Genomic DNA, 20,584 nt, shown 5'->3' on the forward strand with positions numbered 1-20,584 from the left:
GAACTGAGTTCGAGCCCCGTCGACGACGGGAGAAATTTTTATGGGGCGTTTTCACAATGTGGCTGAGTTAGTCGGTCTCAGGCGAGGGTAGCAGAATACACGCAATTTAAAGACAACAGACACGGAGCAATATGGCCTTAGTCGCTGATATTCTTAAAACCCTACTATTACCTCATTGACATGGGTCCCATTGGCTAAAATGCCAGATGAACAACGGTACAAAACATTACATAGCACAATATCCATACACTTTTAAAGCTCTGACCTCTGCGGTGTTCTGTATCACACCACAATGTATACTAAGCGGAGATGGGGGAACCCCTGGTGCCGTTAGACCATAAAAACACTATACTTCATTGACATATAATGCATTTATGACTCCATTTTCCGGGAATCTGCTAAGGATCTAAATGTCGAGCTAGATGAGACTGTATTTAATTTTATTATTAAAACACTGTCATTAAATTGAGGTTTACTATTCACAAGACCGAATGTGGTCTTGTGAATAGTAATTATCCCCGCATAGAGCATTTGCTGTACTTCACAACGTTAAAAACGGCGTTTCACACGTTGAAGACAAGTACCATAATTGAAAGAAATTCAGAGAATATAAACATTCTGAGTCAAAAGTGTTCTGTAACGACATAGAATGGCAAGCTTACTGTATGTGTACATTTGTCTACGCTTGGCAGTTATAATGCAAAAGTCGCACGTGTTACTTTGTAGATGACTTAAGGAAAGAGTACAACCGGTCAGACATTTACCATATGATTTTGATTTCCTTTATGTATGATAAATTAATCCAAGAAGGCAGTAATGAAAAAGAAAGGTGTAAACATCAATTCTACATGCCTAGAACAAATGAAACAATTATCGAATAAAATTTCGGACCTGACCCGGTTTCGACTCCCATCGATACGTGAGGAATTTTTATGGGCCTTTTTTGCAACGTGGCTGAGTTAGTCGGTCTCAGGCGAGAGTAACATGGTTTTTTTTCTCCCGGAAACTCTTGTTTTTCGTCCGACAAACAGAAAATCGACCTCAGAACACACGCCCACCTTTCGCCCGGATAAGGGCAGTCATACGGCGATGCACTGAGTCCACTAGTTCATGAAAGCGTTTCACAGGAATTTCCATCCATGCTTGCTGCACCGCTGTCCATAATTCCGTTGCATTCCTAGGTGGAGGATGCAAAGCTCGAACGGATCTTTCCACAGCATCCCAAAGATGCTCCACAGAGTTCATGTCCTGTGAACGGGAAGGCCTTTCCATGGTGGTAAAATCTGCAGAATGCTCTTCAAACGATGTTCCAGTCACCACGGCTCTGTGGGAAGGTACACTGTCCTGCTGGAAGAGTCCATTGCCCTGTGGGTGCATGATGACCATGAAGGGATGCGGATGGTCTGCAAGGATGGACACATAACCTGGACCGTTCAGAGATGCGTCTAAACGTAGCAGAGGTCCGAACGTGTGCCAGGTGAACACGCCCCAGACCATTACCGACCGTCCACCTGCCTGAACAGATCCTTGTTGACATGATGGCTGCATAGTTTCGTGCGGTTTCTGCCAGATACGCACTCTCCCTTCCGCTCTAAATAACTGGAAACGGGACTCATCGGATCAGAAGACCCGTCTCCAATCATCCAAGGTCCAGTGTCGATGTTCTTTCGCCCAGTTGAGGTGTAGAGTCCAGTGTCGTGGTGTTGGCAAATGGACTCTGGTGGGTTGGCGGCTCCCATAACCTATTGTTACTAATAATCGCCTGATGGTCTTGGTGGAGACGTTTCTGGCACCTCCCTCATTGAAGTCAGTGGTGATTTGTACCACTGTCGCTTTCCGGTTGGCTAAACAATGCGAGACAGACGTCGACGGCCACGTTCATCCACCACCTTTCTTCGCCCACAACGCTGTCCACGATGAGAGGTTATTCCGGAAATGGCGTATTCCCGATACACGCTTGATACTGTTGAACGGGAATAGTGCAATTTCTGTACCACCTCCGCGATAGAGTGACCCATGCGTCGGGCACCCACTATCGTTCCTCTTTTAAAGTCAGTTAACTCACGACGTTTATCCATATTGACATGGCCTTAGTTGCTAAAGCTCCTAAAACCCAACTACTACAACAAAATTTCGGATAGGTACATGTGTTTCTATAATTTTTCACAAACGCTACTACTCGAATTATACCTGGTAAAAAACAAATTCTGGAAATGCAATCAAATTTGTTACGTCGAGGACTAAGCTCTAAATTCAAGCAGCACAGTCGAATTGTTCCGTTTTCATTTACTACCCTAAGCCGAGAAAAAGACGAATGGTTTTTAGGTTTCTCATCCACAACACATGTTTTCCTCTTTTTCTCAGACTTAGGATAATAAAAAAGGAAAAGGTAAGGAACAGTTCGTATCAGTACTAGGCAAATAGGAAACTATATGTTTTTGCTGCATTGGCCAAAAAAAAAAAAAAAAAAATACAAATATTATTAATACCAAATAAAGAATATTCAAATTTATTTACCTGAATATACAAATTACCCACAGATTTAACTTATTCCAATAATTAACAACTCTCCTGACTAAAAGAAAGTACCACTATTCTATATGAATTTTTTTTTACTTTTTTTTGTCATTGAGTTTTATCCTCATGCAGAGAGTACGTGCTCTACTTCAACATGAAAAACGTTGTTCATAAGCAGCTCACTTTATAATTTCTCACTTTTAAAAAAACTAAGAACTAAGCTTTTGTGATTATACTGTATTCGAATCTGATACAGTACACAGAGTCATTCAGAAAAATAAGTTATTATTCTTCTACGTGACTGCACAATTACAAAAGTGCTTAACGTCAGCTGAGAATAAAAGTGGCTGTACATTTTACAATTGTAGATCGTAAATTTTTAAACAAACTAGATGATTATTATTTGTACCAGCATGTCAGAGAAAATACTAGGAGTAAGAATATTCCAGACTTCATCATTACTCGCGAATCAGATGACATCACAGGGCTTACAATACAGGAACTATTGGTAAGTTAGTGATCACGCAGTCGTTAGCTATAAGATGAAGAAAACTGCTGCAGTAGTTAAACGAAAGGCATAGGTTTTAATTTCAGAAAAGGGGTCTATGACAGTTTAGGGTTTTATATGGCATCCATTAATTGGGCGGAAGAATACATTAGAATTATAGAATAGTTTTAAAGCACAATCACAAAAGCATGAATGCATATATACCATTAAGGAAATATAGCACGAGGAGGATGCTGAGATGGATGAATACAAAGTAGCCAGTCTACTAGAGCAGAAAATGATAGTATGGGAAAGTTACAGAGCGAGGAAAAGTACTGCAGTTTACAACAGTTACAAGTTGATCTGTAATAGTACGCCATATAAGGTTAGGGAAGCCAAGGCTGAGTATCAGAAAGCACTGGCTAAGAGAGAAAAGAATGGGGACAAGGAGTTTTTCATGTATCTGAATACAAAGAAGAAAAAAACAAATCAGATTAGCCGCTTGTGTGCTGCGTGTGGGAAAATACCCAGCTAATTTTACTGATGAACTGAAGAGGCATGAGGCATCGGTCTTTACTGACGAAAGATCCTTCATGCTTAAGAGAAGCTGTGCGAGTGAAGCTGAACCAATATGAAATTAGTAATTTCGAAATTACAGATAATTTCGAATTACATATAAATTGTTTATTAGAAAACTTTTGAGCCTAAAGGCAAGTAAAGCTTCTGGAGTTGATGGCCTACACCCAGTAATTTTGAGGGAAGTTACCAGAAAGTGTGTTGAACCATTGAGGTTAATTATGAGAGTATCACTGGACTCAGAAGAGATTCCTTTGGATTTGAGAAGTGCCAACATATCGTCAATACATAAAGGCTGTTCTAAGAGTGAAGTGGGTAATTAGAGACTGGTTAAGTCAAGTCAGTGGAAGGGAAATTGGAAGCAATGATTAATAAGAGTGCAGTCCAGGGACATTTAGATAGAAATTGCATTCTGAAGGACGGTTTTGTTATGGGAAAATAATGTTTTCCCTTATAAAAATATGGGAAAAATTTTGTTAAGGGGAAATAAACAACTAACCTAGTAAACGTTTTTGACACAGTTACTCATGAGCTGGATGTAAGGAACAATTTCGACATAGTTTATTTGGATTTTAGCAAGGCATTTGACTCAGTTCCTTATGAGAGGTTACTGTCATAGCTGGAACATGTTAGGATTAATAGAAAGATTCTAAGGTGGGCAGTAGAAGGCAGAGGATTGTGATTAATGGATATTCTTCAGACTGTAATAAGAATTGTGTGTAATAAGAACTGTAATATGTGTTGAAGAGTGGAACCCACGTCACATTCATCGTGACCATCGAAGAAAAGAAAGACCCTGCCAAGCTGGAAGGAATATTGCCAACCTCATCTTGCATTTGGTCGCTAGATAGATTCTTTTTTTTTTTTTTTTTTACATTATTGATAGAAGTTTATATTTCACTATGTTATATGATATTAATGGGCTAAGACGCAAATACGCCGCTCATACCACCATCTGTATCCTAGTTTCTTCCTTTTATATACTTCTATATACTTATTTAACTTTTCGCTCTCTTAGAGATTTGGCTTTGCTTGGTGAATGCTTTCATCTGAGATATATATATATAATCATCAAGAAAAATGCAATAGAGAAGTTATATGCTATAGGGGGAAGACTGTGTTGAACCTCTGGTAATATATTTCAATCCTGGTTTGGCAGGTTCTCGTTTATTTCTATGCATAAACATCTACTTACTGTATTTTATACTAATAATATTTTATATATATATACATTTTTTTTTTTTTTTCTGCATAAAAGTTACCGTTATGGAAATCTATTGCGTCGGCTCGGTGATTATTTGTCATTTTCATTGAGGCGTTAATTTGTTTAACATTTGAAATGCAGTAATTCCACAACCACTGTTGGCTTTGTTTCCTTACAACGAGATGAGGTCCAAATGGTCGGTCTGGTTGATTTGATTTATTTTTACTTCATGTTATTGGTCTAAGCGTGCGTGCGCATGCTGCTTGTTCGTACAGACCTTGACCAATATTATTGGTCAAATGTGTGCACCACGCACGCTTTTTACTATTATAATTATTATCATTTTATTATATATTTTTTTTTAACATAGCAGTAGTAGAATAAATATTTTCGTTGTTGCTTCTTAGTTTTCTCATAAGCCGGCCACTTCACCCGGAAATAACGGTTTTATATCACCTGGTCTCTTCGTAGCGTAGTGCTTTGCTTTGGAATGTCACCTGCTCGTTTTGTCTATTGAAACTGGTTGCAAGAAACTAATTTAATTCTGGACCCTTTGTTTTTGTTGACAACTTTTATGATACGATCAAGCCTATTATAATTTTATCAGGGATTCGTCGATTTTCTTTTAATTTTGATATATCAGGCTATATTCCAGGCTAATAACTTTTGAACCACTCGTATCAAAATATACTTTTTTTTTTTGGGTGCCAATGCACATTCGTATATTTTTTTTTTTTAAAAAAGGTCACATTTATATATATGGTCATCTAAATATACACATTCGTCTAAATAGCTGGCCATCATAACTTTTAGAGTTAGTTCTTTTAAAAACAGATTTAAACCTTTTTTTAAAGTTCGGCATTTATATGTATGGGCTCCGGTGACGACTGGGTCTTCAAAATGGAGAATGGGATTCACAGACATAAAAACCATTCAGGAAAAATTATATATACTGCTCGTTTATCCATCACTATTATACAGACTCATCAGCTCTCACATCAAAGATTATCGTTAGGAACGTGACAATATCTTGTTCATATTTAAACTGCAAATGAATCACTTTATTTTTCTGCATCATACCACGAAACACCAGCACTGGCAACTTTGGTAAATTTCCACCTGTATGGTAGTTCCCCCTTCATTAGAAAAGATTCATCGATAAGTGCTGTGCATTCTTCTCTAGTTAGATGGACCACTTCTTGAAGGATCCAATGACAACCCCGCTGTCAGTTACACATAATTTACATAATAATTTACTCTTATGTACTCCCTCTCCTTGTTTGCCCAAGTACAGGGAGGCAAAAAAACCTGCCATGACCAAAAAAGACTGATATGAACAAACTGAAAATAATCAAATTACATTAAAAAATAATAATAAATATACACACAATTAAATTTCAAACAAAGTCCAAACTTCATTGGAAAAAGTTAAATTTATTTTTATCTTTTCACAGTCTGTTGGAAAGCCAGCACAAGGAGCTGGCTTTAGAACATAAATGCCAGCACAAGGAGCTGGAGTTGCAGTGGATATAGCAGACTCAAGCAGCCACGATTTCACAGAACTTTAGGTAATTCGGCACTACACCATACCGCATTACAAATCCAAGGCTTCGTTCGTATTGTGTTCTCTTGGCTTTCCAAGCCTTTGCAACTGCAATATTTCTTAGGCGGAAGACTGTTCTGCATCTGGAAGCCTTGGATTTGTAATGCGGTATGGTGTAGTGCTGAATTACCTAAAGTTCTGTGAAATCGTGGCTGCTTGAGTCTGCTATATCCACTGCAACTCCAGCTCCTTGTGCTGGCATTCATAAGTCAATTGCAATATTCTTTGTTATCTTCAAATCCTCCTTGAAAATTGAAATTTCAGTTATAGTAACAGCCATAATAGTGCAAGGAAGCCACAGGCTTTTTCTGCACTGCCCGACAAAAAAAAAAAAAAAAGACGAGTAAATGAGAAAATACAAATCATATTAGTCCAGCCCTCCTCGTTCCAGCTGACCTTTGGATTTGTTCAAACCGTCAGCCTCATCAAACAGAAAAAGGAATTTTCATATGCGATATCTTTGGCACCGCGGCCAACACAACTTTCTTAAATCAACTTATAAGAACCATTACAAGCTAAGCACTCTACTTTTTTATTTTTTTTTTTATTTTATGAATCATATTTCCTTCCTGAAACTTTTCAATGCACTTATTTTATACTTACAGATTTCATTAAAGACAAAAATATCTATATCGAAAGTTATATGGCTTGAAACTAATTGATGAATGGTCAAAACAACCAATCAACAATACAAGCAGAGTGGTCAAGTGCAGGATTGTCTAGAGAGGAAAGAAGGGAACAGACAGGTCGACTGCCACAGGTCCAGACACTGGGAAGGAGCTCGGATATAAAGTCCAGCCCCCCCTACGGAGAAGGGCGGGGGAAAGGAGACCCAGGTCGGCGAGGCTGATTGGCCAACCCCCCCTGGTCACGGTTCACATCGCGTATGCGTCGTTTCACCATTATTCAACCACCAACCAGAAATCCATGCCACTGTTGGAATTTAGAGAGTTAATATAGGATAAACATTTTGTCAGATCGGTGAATGCTGCTATTGTTCATGGAAGACAGTCTCTGGGTCATTTAAAGGTGCATTACGTATTTGGTTAATGAGATTGTCCATGAATGCATTAGATAAGACAAAGCAATATATGTAGCACTCCTATTCTGAAAAATGTTTAATTAAATGGTGGCACAAGAATAAAAACTTAGTGGGTCGGCCTTCCGAGATTGCTTTGTTGTAAACATTAAGGTGAGCTTTGTTGTAAGCGTTAATGACTATAGAGAACGCCATTTCTTCATAGTCATTTCATATAGAGAGAAAGATTATGATACACTCTTGTCTTTATATCAGATGTATATACAGAGAGAGAAAGCCATTCTTGAAATTACTGCACACCGTTTCCACAAATCTCATTACGGATGTGTACATAATCTTATGTTTTATTTTGTTGAAAAATCCAGTGTTCATATAAACTTTTTTCACGTTTGGCGAAATGATGAAATTTATACATTATGCAAAAAAAAAAAAAAAAACTCTACCCACTTCAATTTTTTTTTTTCTTCTAATGCATTGCCCAAACCTTTAAATCACAGGTTCTTAAGCCGACCGGGCTAGCCGGGTAGGTAAAGTGCCTGCCTAGCAACCCAAAGGTCGCGGGTTCGATTCCCGCCTCGGGCTGGATATCACGATGGTACCGAACCAACCGGTTGGTTGGATATCCCGGCCACGATACACGAAGGAAGCAAGAAAAAACTGGTTCCTTCGTGTATTGATCACATCATACGAAATATATATATATACAGGTTCTTAAACTTTTTTTTTATCCACGACCCCTTTTCATAAGACGAAATTATTAGTAGCCCCAGATTCTTTTTTGTGACCCCCAGAAAGGTCGCGCCCCTCAGTTTAAGAACCGCTGGTGTATAATAATTTCAATAGTTCTATAATAAGTATTTAATTTAATCATGTTAATCAATGTCTGCTGCGACCCCCAGAATCTTTTTCGCGACTCCTCCGGTGGTTGCGACGTACAGTTTAAGAACCCCTGCTTTAAATGTACAGTATTCAAACTACTCACTTCCATAACATTACTGTTGCTGAACAGACTATACAGGGTGTTTCAGTTAAACGTTTCAGAACTTCTAAGAGGGGTAGGGTACATCCTGACAACTCGAAATCATATAGCAATGTGGGGTCGGAAATGCTTTCCTGAAGCGGTGTTGTACACAGAAGCACCATAAAGAAAAGAGACCGTAAGTGAGAAATCGTTTTAATAATACATGAAAAGAAGCAAAATGTACATGGATTAAAGTAAGTGTTCGAAGTTTCTTCCACGGACTACAATGCACGCCTCACATCTCCGACGCATGGACATCCGAACATTCTGGAATACTCCAGGCGAATTTCGAATTTCTTCGGCAGCTACTGCGATTCTTGCAACCAGCTCCTCAGCATTGTCAACAGGGGTGTCATAAACTAGCGATTTCATATGACCCCAGAAATAAAAATCAAGACATGATAGGTCGGTTGACCGAGCAGGCCAACGCACGGGACCACCACGTCCGATCCACTGTTGACCAAATGTGACATCCAGGTAGTTACGAACATCTCCGCTATAATGGGCAGAGGCTCCATCGTGTTGGAACCACATTGTCTGTTGCGTCGATGCAGAAATCTGTTCATCTCTCAAAAGTTGTGGCAATACTTGCTGCAGAAAGATCAAGTAGATAGGTCCGGTTAGACGACAAGGTAACAGGTAAGGTCCGATGAGGTCATCTCGCAGGCCAACGCACGGGACGTGGTGGTCCCGTGCGTTGGCCTGCTCGATCACCCGACCTATCATGTCTTGATTTTTATTTCTGGGGTCATATGAAATCGCTAGTTTATGACACCCCTGTTGACAATGCTGAGGAGCTGGTTGCAAGAATCGCAGTAGCTGCCGAAGAAATTCGAAATTCGCCTGGAGTATTCCAGAATGTTCGGATGTCCATGCGTCGGAGATGTGAGGCGTGCATTGTAGCCCGTGGAAGAAACTTCGAACACTTACTTTAATCCATGTACCTTTTGCTTCTTTTCATGTATTATTAAAACGATTTCTCACTTACGGTCTCTTTTCTTTATGGTGCTTCTGTGTACAACACCGCTTCAGGAAAGCATTTCCGACCCCACATTGCTATATGATTTCGAGTTGTCAGGATGTACCCTACCCCTCTTAGAAGTTCTGAAACACCCTGTATAAATTTGTCATATTACACAGGTGTACAAAATGTAATCGATCATTTCCATCTTTTCATTGGTGAAGTAATATGACAATATCAAACACTTGAGTAGTACGTTAAAAAAAAATAATTTCACACTGATATGCGGCTAATTCCTTAAGTTCTTTCGTTCGGCAAATGTATAATAGTAGACAAAAAATAAAATAATAATTTTTAAAACACTAAAAAAAAACTTTGAAAATATCTGAAAATAAATCTTACCAACAGTTCTAAATTGTGGCCAAGTCGCAAAATTGTACAAATTTTACGACTGGCCCACTTCGCAATGTATATTTTTAAACAGTAAAAAATCGAGTTCGCGTTCTTCGATATCTGTTACATCCACAATATCAAAAGTGAAATATTTAAAATCAAGCCACATGATATATTGTTTTATTGCGTGCGCATTAAAGATACGTCCACAGATATGCAAACAGGAAAGAACGGAGTTACACGCCTCAAGCTAACAGCCTTGCCAAAAACACAGTATCGCGTTGTACGCCAAATAAACCATTAAATCTGAATTACCTATTAGTGAGAAACTTTTTTTTTTGTCCTAGTGAAGATTCGAGGTTACAATTTTCATTATGAACAATTTTTATTTTTGAACTGTTCTTCAAGAACAAGTGCTCTACCATTAAAGACAAAGAGCATATACTTACCGGGTAACTTTTCTCATTTTGAACATGCAATATGTAGGAGTATTTTAAGACATTTTAGAAGATAGAACGGTAAATGATAAATCACAGTCTGGAAGAACCCAAAGAAAATGTGAACACGTACACGATAATGTTTTCGGAAGCCCACAAAAATCATTAATAAATGAAAAATTAGTCCTACATCCTCAGTAAAAAAATTTCAGAAGTTTTCTTGGGAACGATTTAAAAAATTGACTAAATTACTGTTTACCATGGATCAAGCGGTTCTTGCAGTACTACTTGATCTATGAGTAGGTACTGTACTTTTTTTTTTATTGCAACCTAGCCTTACCGCGCGCTATCACGCACACACAATTCACAATATTTAAATTGTTGTTCCTCACACACCTCTCAATTACAGTGCACACCGTTTATTGTGATCACGGATAATGTTATCATTTGTTAGCACTTTTCTGAAGTTCTGATCAGACATATATTAATACATGGGGAAATTGTAATCAGCGTCTCGGTTTACTTGCAGTGGAAGTGATTATGTAACTTCCCCATTTGTACTTGAACTCCGATACGTAGCGTGTTCAGTTACTGCTATTGCTTCTTATAATTCGTATGGTTATTGTTTTTGGGTTTTTAGGAGCATCGGCAACTAAGGCCATGTTGTTCCGTGTATATTGTCTGTAAATTGCGTGTTCTGTGGTCGGTTTTCCGTTTGATGGACGAAAAACTCGAGTTTCCGGGAGAAAAACCATGCTACTACATTCGCCTGAGGCTGACTAACTCAGCCACGCTGTAAAAAATACCCATAAAAATTCTTTCCGTCATCGACGGGATTCGAACTCAGGTCTTTTCCACCCGGTGTGGGGAGACGGCGATCCTATGAACTATCCACGAGGGTCATATGGTTGTCGGTACTCCGTGAAAGGAAAGTACTGTACTGTGTCCGTACTCCTACAAATCTGACCATTTACAGTAGAGCATTAACCCTTTTCTAATTCTTGATTAGTAAATATTTTATTTACTTATTTTTAATATGAATTATGACAGTATATTGATGACTTTCAAAGAAATAATGGAGAGTTAAACTAAAGTATTTTATATTTTCCTTCTGTCCATTTTCAAGTTTTTATGTACATATTTCAGCTCTGCATCAATAAACAGCTACATTCTTGCTTCATCGGTTATTACTATCAATCCGTGTCCCGAAAAGATCACAATAAGCGGCGTCAACTGTGATGAAATCAGAATTCAAATCTTGGCACATGCGAGACGAGGTCCTCTAAAAATAAGATAGTTCTACGAAACATTCAAAAGATATTAAATATGTCATTTCTTCTTGGCTATTTATAGAGTTAACTAATATTTAGGGCAGTATTAGTAATGGCCACATGGTGCAGTGCTATGATAATAACCCCTTTCATTAACAGAATATCACTACGCACGACACGCAAATGATAATCTGTATTTTTACAATAACTGTCAAAACTGAAGATGGGCGCCTTCCGTCCGAAAGCTTTCTGTTTATTACCTTTTGTTTTAATCAGTTATTAAACGAATTTTAACCCAACCGTTTATATTTTATTTTATTTTCCTGGTTTCCCAGTGACGCAACATTATCGCACTAGAACATCACATTACGAAAGTGGTTTCTTAATTACATGCACAAGTAACAACCAACGAAACGACTACACTGATACGGAGAACAGTTTAGTTTGCATTTTCATGAAATTGCGCAAGTTATCAAGGAACGAATAGAAATTTCATAAAGTAATACTTTGTTAATAAAGCCAAATCTCGTGAAGTATTTAAGTGCCTTAAACAGCAGGTGACTCCTGAATTCAAAAGATAATTCACGAGGGGCTTAATGGAATAGGTAGTGTTAGTGTGTATGTCAGCAGTACCAGTGGTCCCCCACAGTAAAAGTGTCATTGTAAAGAAACAAAAACTGTCAAGGCCAGATGAGGGTAAGATCAGTGTAGGTATCGTGAGAACAGGATCCAGGAAAATAAGTTAGAGAAGTGAGTAGGGGTAGAAAGCGTTGAGAAAAAGCGGGGACAACCAGGAGGGGTCCCTCGGGCGAGTAGGAAATCAGAGCAACTAGTGGAACAACACCCAAGGACAGGTGAGTGAGGATAGCAAGAGTACATGATAAAGGTGAGACAAATAGAGACGTGTGTGTCACCCGGATTCGCATCCATCTCCACCTGTGTATTCTGTAGGCATACTAATCCCTTGATGTTGGCCTAATTGTATTACTGGAAGAGGAGAAGACAGGAGTGAGTGCCGGAAGACGACAGAGGATGGCACCCTTGCCCCAAAGAGGAGAGCGCAGGCACAAGGAGAGGCGCCTGCGTGGTGAAATCCCACGCCAGCACAGTGGCATCAGCAAGAGATCCAACCCCGAAGGGTTAACATGAAGTTGAGGTTCACCGCTTGAAAGCACAGATCACGGTTAAGGCAACTTAATGGAATATATTAAATTTTCTTAGATGATCTAATAAAGGGCAATCTTGGAAATGGAAAAGTGTAACGTGCAGTGCAGCGGAAGCTTAACACTCTCGCCAAATCTGGTGGTGGGAGCTTTTCAAATGATAAGGAAATTTCACAAATTAGAAGAGAAGTTGAACATTTCCCATCACTTGTCAATAAATAGAGAAATGTTTCAGCTGAATACACAGCTACATAATTCAACCTAAGTAAACAAATAATATAATACAAGTAGGTCCGAATAGTAAAACTGCCACATAAGGAGGATGATTCTTCTATCGGCATAAGTATGAAGGCCACCGTAGCTGAATGGCCAAACGCGAGGGTACAGTAGTACATACGTTTGATTAGCTCATGTGGTTGCTAAATAGGGTGATGTTCTAATATTCTCTCTACACAGTAAATTCCTCAGATCCTATGTGACCGTTCCAGAGCATAAACAGAAAATTTATTTATGAACACACATATATATATATATATATATATATGCTTTTATGGAAAATCTTACTTACCGTAAACCTTTTGATTATTTCACGAAACAGCGTGTCAGATCCCATAATTACCAAGATGAAGAAATAAATAATGCTCTTCGCCGTACGCGATCCATTAATCCACACTACACATACGTAGCAATCGTCGTCTAACGGTATTATGATGATGCTAGTCAGCAACAGGTGCCGCTTTACATGAAGCAGTTAACACCTGCCTTAATAGAGACAACCCTTCTCTGGCTTCTACTGACTGCTTCATAATACCAACGAACGCCGAAATGATGGGAGGTCCTTTAACGGATGACGCTAGAATTGACGCATAAAGCATGCCTCCAACCAAACAGCACACGTGATTCGAGTAACAGACATCGCTTACCTAATCAGTGTCGGTAGATAAAATTTTCAATGGCGATAGCACTAACTTCCCTCTATGATATTCATGCATGACACCAAACACTGGGCTAGTTTCCTGCCGACGTTCGTACGCGACATACGCTACAATAAACACACAAGGAAAGGTGGCGTCCCACTCCTTACCATAGCAATACACAAAGCTACCTCAAGGCTCAGTGGGATGGTAGACACGTAATTTCGACACAATGTTTGTAAATCAATATAAATGAAAAATCAATATAAAAGTTAAACGATATTTTAACAGTAAACCCTCGAGTGGTTCTTTATACATCAGAGGTCACAGCTCGGATTAACAGCTTTCGTGTGGATTTGGGATGTGTTATTAAATGGTTGACAACCTCCATCATTAATGCTTGCTCCACACATAGAAGAATGACTTTCAGAAATGACCAACACCTATCACGGTATGTGCCCCACATTAACAAATGCGTTTGGAAATTTACAAAGCTTCTCAAATAGCTATGAATTTTATACAGTTTCTATATTTAGCAATCAGAAAGGCCCACTTCTCTATATTTAGTAATCAGACTGGTCCACAAAAGAAGAGTCATGTCGCTTATTAAATTAGAAATACCCGACAAATTTATAAATTAATAATAAAAAAAGGAATTCAGTCAACCAACTTTAATAGTTCAACAAAAATTGCAAGATTTATAAACCGGTGTTTTATTGCATTCGCAACAACCCCCACTGGTTGTTGTGGATGATGCATTTCCCAATTAGTGGCTTAGAAATTCCATTGTGGGAATTTTTGAGTTTGTACTTGAATATTTATTTTTTTATTATTATGTTATAAATAACTTATTGTTATTATTAATATTTACCATCTTGTTATATATATATTTTTTTAATATTGAAGCAAAATTCTAAGTTCCATCTGCCAATATTACTTTAGAAAGTATATTTTTGTGAATTAGTTTTTTGCCTCTGTTATACGAGGGGCATTTGAAAAGTCCGTGGCTTGAATATGAAATTTTTGCTACAAATTTCTGTACTTATTATTTTATTTTATTTATTTTTGGTAGTTATTGGCGCATAGGCTTCTGTGGCCATGATGCATCTCCCAAGGTTTTTGCAGTACTTTGATCCAAGCCCGAGGCGGGAATCGAACCCGCGACCTTTGGGTTGCCAGGCAGGCACATTACCCACCCGGCTATCCCGGTCGGCTCTGTACTTATGTATAACACTTAATAATACACCAAGTTTCATGCGGTTTCTATAAAGTTTTTATTATTATTATTATTTTTTTATTATTATTACAGATCCTGAAGTCAACAAAGTTGTGCGAATGAGGAAATACGGACAAAATCAGTCCCCTGCAGTCATTCAATATTTGGAGAAAAAGGGACTAAACTAACGCCAAAGGCAATTCATGAGGATATGGTTACAACACTGGGGGAGGATGAAAGCTAAGTCAATTCTTTGGTTAAGAAATGGAAGCTGGCCCATGCTGTGGAAGACCTGCAACAGCCATCACTCCAGAAGTTGTTGACAGCAGATCAAAAAAAGACACAATAGTTGTCAAGTGGAGTGAACATTTGCATCGTTTTCAAGCAGATCGAGCAAATTTCCTTGCAAGGTTTGTGACTATGAATGATAGATGGGTCGCTTTCAGGCAGAGACAAAGGAGCAGTCTAAAGAGTGGAAACACAGCTCTTTTCTCCCTCTAAAGAAAGCTAAGTCGATTCCTTCTGCTGGCAAGGTGATGGCATCGGTTTTTTTGGGGTGCTGATAGCACATCCCAAAAAACCGATGAAAACGACCAAATGAAATAACATAAAAATGATGGCGATGTGAAATAAAAATAACGTTAAAGAATTATACAACAGATTTGAAAAATCAGAAATGAGATTAAACGCATGCAAGTTTAAATTCCACTTTCTTATGGCTCGGTTTTCAACGTAACAGAATATATGGCTCCTATTTACCACTTTTTAGGGCAGGTAAGTTGGGGCGTTCGTGAACCTATATCAATTTATTTTATAAAGTAAAACTGTTTTAATTTTTTTCTTCATTGCAAGTTTTGCATAAAATTCCTTTACGTAGTAAGCAAAGACATTTGTTGGAACCATGGGGGGATCAATAAGTCGGGATAGGGAGAGGTTACTGATTCGGTAACTTGGATAGGGAGAGGTTACTGATTCAGTAACTTTTGGATCCGCCTGTAGGTAACATGCAGGGCATTTCTATCAACATGTGGTACGCTGAAGGAAAAGGCTGGCCCTCCCTAGTCATAGTATCTTATGTAGGACGGCACCTAAACGAAAGTTCAACTCCGTTCCTCCCCAGACATAGATCATTGTATGTTCACTATGTTAACATAGACTTAATATTTTAGTATCACTGCATCTGGTTCCAAAATATTTATCTCTACTGTACGACGTTTGAAAAGTTCGTGGCTTCAGTATGAGGGGTTTATTTCAGGAATCTGGTAACATGTTACTTTTCAACATAGTCCCCTTTGGATTCAATACACTTTTACTGCCGATGCTTGCAATGCTTTGATTCCAGCTGCCAAAGAAGGTTTCTCTTGGACCCACAGGAATGTATGCACTGCCGCAATGACGTCACTCTCAGTGGGAAAATGGATGCCAGCCAGGTATTTTTTTAAATTAAAAAATAGGCAAAAGTCCGATGGTGCTAGACTTGATGAATATTGGGGATGGTCCAAGATTTCAAAATGGCACTCATGCAGTTCAGTAATGGCAGTGACAGACTTGTGAGTAGGCGCGTTTTCCTGGTAGAAGAAGACAACATTGCTGAGTTCTCCTCGGAGTTTGATGCTTTCACGCAAACGCCTCACAAGATCTGAATTATTGACTGCCTGACCTTTCTGAAAACAATGCACTAACTAGACTTTTCTATAATAATTTAATACTAAATATTTGAATATCAGAAATGAGTTGGAAATTTACAAAGCTTCTCAAATAGCTATGAATTTTATACAGTTTCTATATTTAGCAATCAGAAAGGCCCACTTCTCTATATTTAGTAATCAGACTGGTCCACAAAAGAAGAGTCATGTCGCTTATTAAATTAGAAATACCCGACAAATTTATAAATTAATAATAAAAAAAGGAATTCACAGTGTTGCAAGAGAACTTTAATTATAAAGGTGGACACATGTGAGTGCTTTGTTTTGAAAGATTTCAATATGCCCCTTGATTAGAGAAATTAGGAGGGAACTCGCTATGAGGGAAAAAAATTTAAAAAATAATAAATAAATAAATAGATGCTTTACGTACAACAGCAGGAAAAGTACTAGGGACAAGCCAGGCTGGATTTACCGAGGCGCAATGGGGCTGTTGGTTCAAGAACACTGTGACCTGGCTCATATATTTTATGGCCTCTAAAATATGTGAGACAGGAGTCCAGATTACCTAAACCCGTAACTAGACAAGAATATTTTGGACCTGATCATCACAACCCGTTATCCGAACAATATCATAGGGTTGACAGTACAGGAACCCTTAGCGGGGTGACTATCGGTGTTATAAGGCCAATGATGATGAGTGAGATCCTGGTATTTAAAGATAATTTTTCAATTTAAAGAAAGAAGATTACGACGGACTAAGGTACTTCATAGCATAAATCAACTGGGAAGACATCGAGGAGCGAATACAAGAGAACTTGAAAGCCGCTGTCACGGAAACTACATATGCAATATAAAACCTTAAGAAAAGATAGCACGAGCAGGATGCGGAGATGGATTAATAATGAACTAACTGGTTTAACAAACCAAGAAAGATAGTATGGGAGAGTTACAGGGCGACGAAAAACTCTGAATTATATAAATTGTCACTGCAATTTTCCAGTCTATCTGATCTCTAATACGGTAGTTGCAGATCAGATCACAGTGTAAAAAGGGTGACTATGAAAAATTACCAACAAAGAGCAAAGGAGAAGAGAAATTTTATAACTATGTAAATACAAAGAAGAAAAATCAGACTTTACACTTATTAAATGATATGAAGAAGTCACTGATAACCTAGTTAATGAACCGAATGTGTACTTAGAATTGATCATTACTGAAGAAGCAGGGGCAAATTTAAGCTATCAGAGATCTGAGATGCAAAGTCAATAGAAGGCTCCTAACAGACATCTTGGAAAGGGAGCCTCTCCAAACTATTTCCTAGGACCTATTTTGACGAGGATACCTCCCCAACCCCAACTAACATCTCATGCGTCTGTTGATAGCGGCTTTCAAGCCGCTTAGCCACCTCTGTGACGAACGGTGCAATGGGATTGGGATGGTTAAATAAGTTGCAACTATGTTTTAATGCTGCAAAAATTGGGAAATAGCAATCCTAAAATAACATACGTTTAGAGGATTTCTTCCTCTGGCATTTTTAATTCAACTCCGCACAGAGACTAAATTATAAATGGCAGAGGAAGAAAGGGATTTTGGGATTAGTATACAAATAGATGTGAAGTTCTCTATGCAGTGCAGACAAGTCGCAAGGAGGAGGACTCATTGTGTCCTATCGATAATTTATGGAACAATCGCTTGTAGTATAGGGATGTTATAATTCCACTGCATAATGAAATTGTGAGATCGTACTTGGAACATTACATCCAGCTACGGAGGTACACGACACGAGCTTCTTGAAAAGGTTCAAAGACGGAGAACATGTCTAGGGAGATTATCAAAAAAAAGGGTACCCACACCAAGTGATATTTCAACTTCAAATATATGGGCTACAGAAATCAGTAACCTTAGAAGAAACATGACTGAATTTTATGAAGCTGTGATTGTAGATAGTAAAATGAATGAAGGTGAAATTTTCGTCTTCATTCATGTTCCTCCTGGTGCAAGTGTCGTATTAATGACACTTCGACCAGGATGCATTCATATAAATTGAGGAGGGAAGAGGTATTAGAGTGGATTGTAAAGAGTTTTGTTTTAGCTAGTGAGTTAATCATTGCAATAAGTTGTTTCCATTTGGAGTTGAGGACAAATTGTAGTTTTCATTTGTTTGAATTTTATATGCATTCTCTAATTGTATTTAAAATTAATATTTTCACCCATATTTTCTTAGTTATATATGTGATAGCGCTTGATGTGTTGCAAAAGTATTACTTTTCTTTCCCACCTTTTGAATCCCCTCTGGCCTACCTGGATAGCTTATATTATGATTACACTGACCAATAAGCTTTTTTCTGGCTTTTGCAGTAGTTCTGCATTCCATCACAAAGTACATAAGGAGCAGATGTGGGAAACCACCGGTGGCACCTGACCCTAAATACCATGCCACTATGACCAATCAGCTGATATTTATTTATTAACGGCAAAGAAGCACAGCGAAGCAGCGAACAAGGTTATTTCGTACTCGTATGTTAAACTTGTACACATTAGTACAAGTATCCGCATCCTCGGTTTCCACTTGACATCCTCTGTCAGTTCATAGTGCTGTCAGCGTTGTTCTGATTGTCATGGGGAGCTCCTTGTGCTGGTTCGTGATAGCTACTGCGCTCCAGCTCCTTGCGATGGCAGTTCTGTTCTAGGCAGCAACTTGTACAAGCTTTTTCAGCAGTGCGCCTCGTGCCTACAGACTGAGATGTAGATTCTTGAAGATTTTTTTGACGTCGTGAGGACTATCTTATTCAGCGTCTGTGGAACGTAATTCCATGTGCTGCTAAGATACAAAAAAAAAAGTAGATTGAGGCACAAGCCAGCGTTCGAAGATTCTGTTTTACTGTGTTTTGCCATTGCTTTTTGCGATTTGGTATAGTTTGCCATGTCCATCTTAATTGATGCGCTGTGAAAATGGACTGCTAATTAATTATAACCTAGACTTTGGACTGTTTTGTATATGTACCTTTTTTTTTTTTTTCGTCGCCTTATATTTTCACACACAATAATAGGGGAAAATAGGGGAGGGAGTTTATTACAGTTATGTCAATTATCTGTATATTCAACGGTGTTGTCAAACTTTGGCAGAGACCGCCTAATACAATAAATAAATAAATATTTATATATATATTTTTTTTTTTTAATGCACTTAAATTTTTTAATGTATTTATATTTTTACAATATATTTTTTAATGCACTTAAATGAATATATATATATATATATATATATATATATTCATTTAAGTGCATTAAACATATACATTCCACTTAAATTGTAAACGGTTTGAAAGGGTAAAAATCTGTTTGAAAAATTTCTTATAAATAAGAGGGAAATCCACTAGTTATAAAAACAGGCACACGTTTCTGAAAAACCGTGCCAATGTTCGACTCAGTCAAAAAATTAGTAAAAATACTGTATATTAGTTGAATCAAGACACAGCTCGCGTTAGGTGTGTACTGTATATTTGTAAATTTATTAGTGAATTCTTTGATGTTCCAAATGCCATCGAAACACTTATTATATAGCGATTTCAAGATTTAAAATTAGTCTTTTACAGTCGTCCAGCTTCCATTTAAATATTAACAGTTTTTCTTCAGCCTAGCAATAGGAAAAAAGCCTACCTGAAAACAACGCCAACAATCCACCATTGCGGGTAATGCACAACCATCAAACCGTGCACCTGAGAACAGTGACATCCTCTTGCTCTCCACGTATCTTCTATAAGTGTCTCTTTCTTTAATGCACAATTTCACTCCTAAGGATTTCAACGTTGAGAGTGCTAAGAACACGTGGTTGGTTCTGAGCAAGTAGACTTCCTGTCACTGAGTACTTCGAAATAAGATGACAAAATGTTTGGCATGAGGCCCGGTTCGCGAAAGGCGCCACCATCCTGGCAGATATCCCATACTCCCTTCTCTTGAGAGCTACGAATTTACTCAGAAAACAGAAAGTTTCCTGAAAAACTGAAGGTGACGCTGTCTTAGACATTACGTGCAATTTCAGACTTGTTTTTAACAGTTAAGGTCAAACGGTGGTTTATCTTCACAGAAAAGTCCAACGGTTAAATATCATGAGAAACCGCAGTATTACCGCAAAA

The 20,584-nt window shown here is 38.2% G+C and overlaps 1 protein-coding gene across 2 annotated transcripts in view; it reads right to left on the minus strand.

Annotated features, from left to right (window-relative positions):
- The window catches only part of LOC150086911 (uncharacterized), a 320,086-nt gene extending 299,865 nt beyond the window's left edge, over positions 1 to 20,221 (minus strand). Inside the window, exon 1 of one of the 2 annotated variants that reach the window (XM_090372801.1) lies at positions 20,109 to 20,221. In XM_090372801.1, the coding sequence (XP_090228927.1) occupies positions 20,109 to 20,183 (75 nt within the window). In that variant the 5' untranslated portion in view covers positions 20,184 to 20,221. Of the gene's footprint in view, positions 1 to 13,240; positions 13,471 to 20,108 lie in introns of those variants that run through there. The other variant, XM_090372802.1, reaches the window with a different exon arrangement.
- Between the last annotated feature and the right edge of the window lie 363 nt (positions 20,222 to 20,584).

This window comes from Mastigoproctus giganteus, chromosome 4 (assembly GCF_048544385.1).
Source record: "Mastigoproctus giganteus isolate SK-2022 chromosome 4, ASM4854438v1, whole genome shotgun sequence".
NCBI lineage: Eukaryota > Metazoa > Arthropoda > Arachnida > Uropygi > Thelyphonidae > Mastigoproctus > Mastigoproctus giganteus.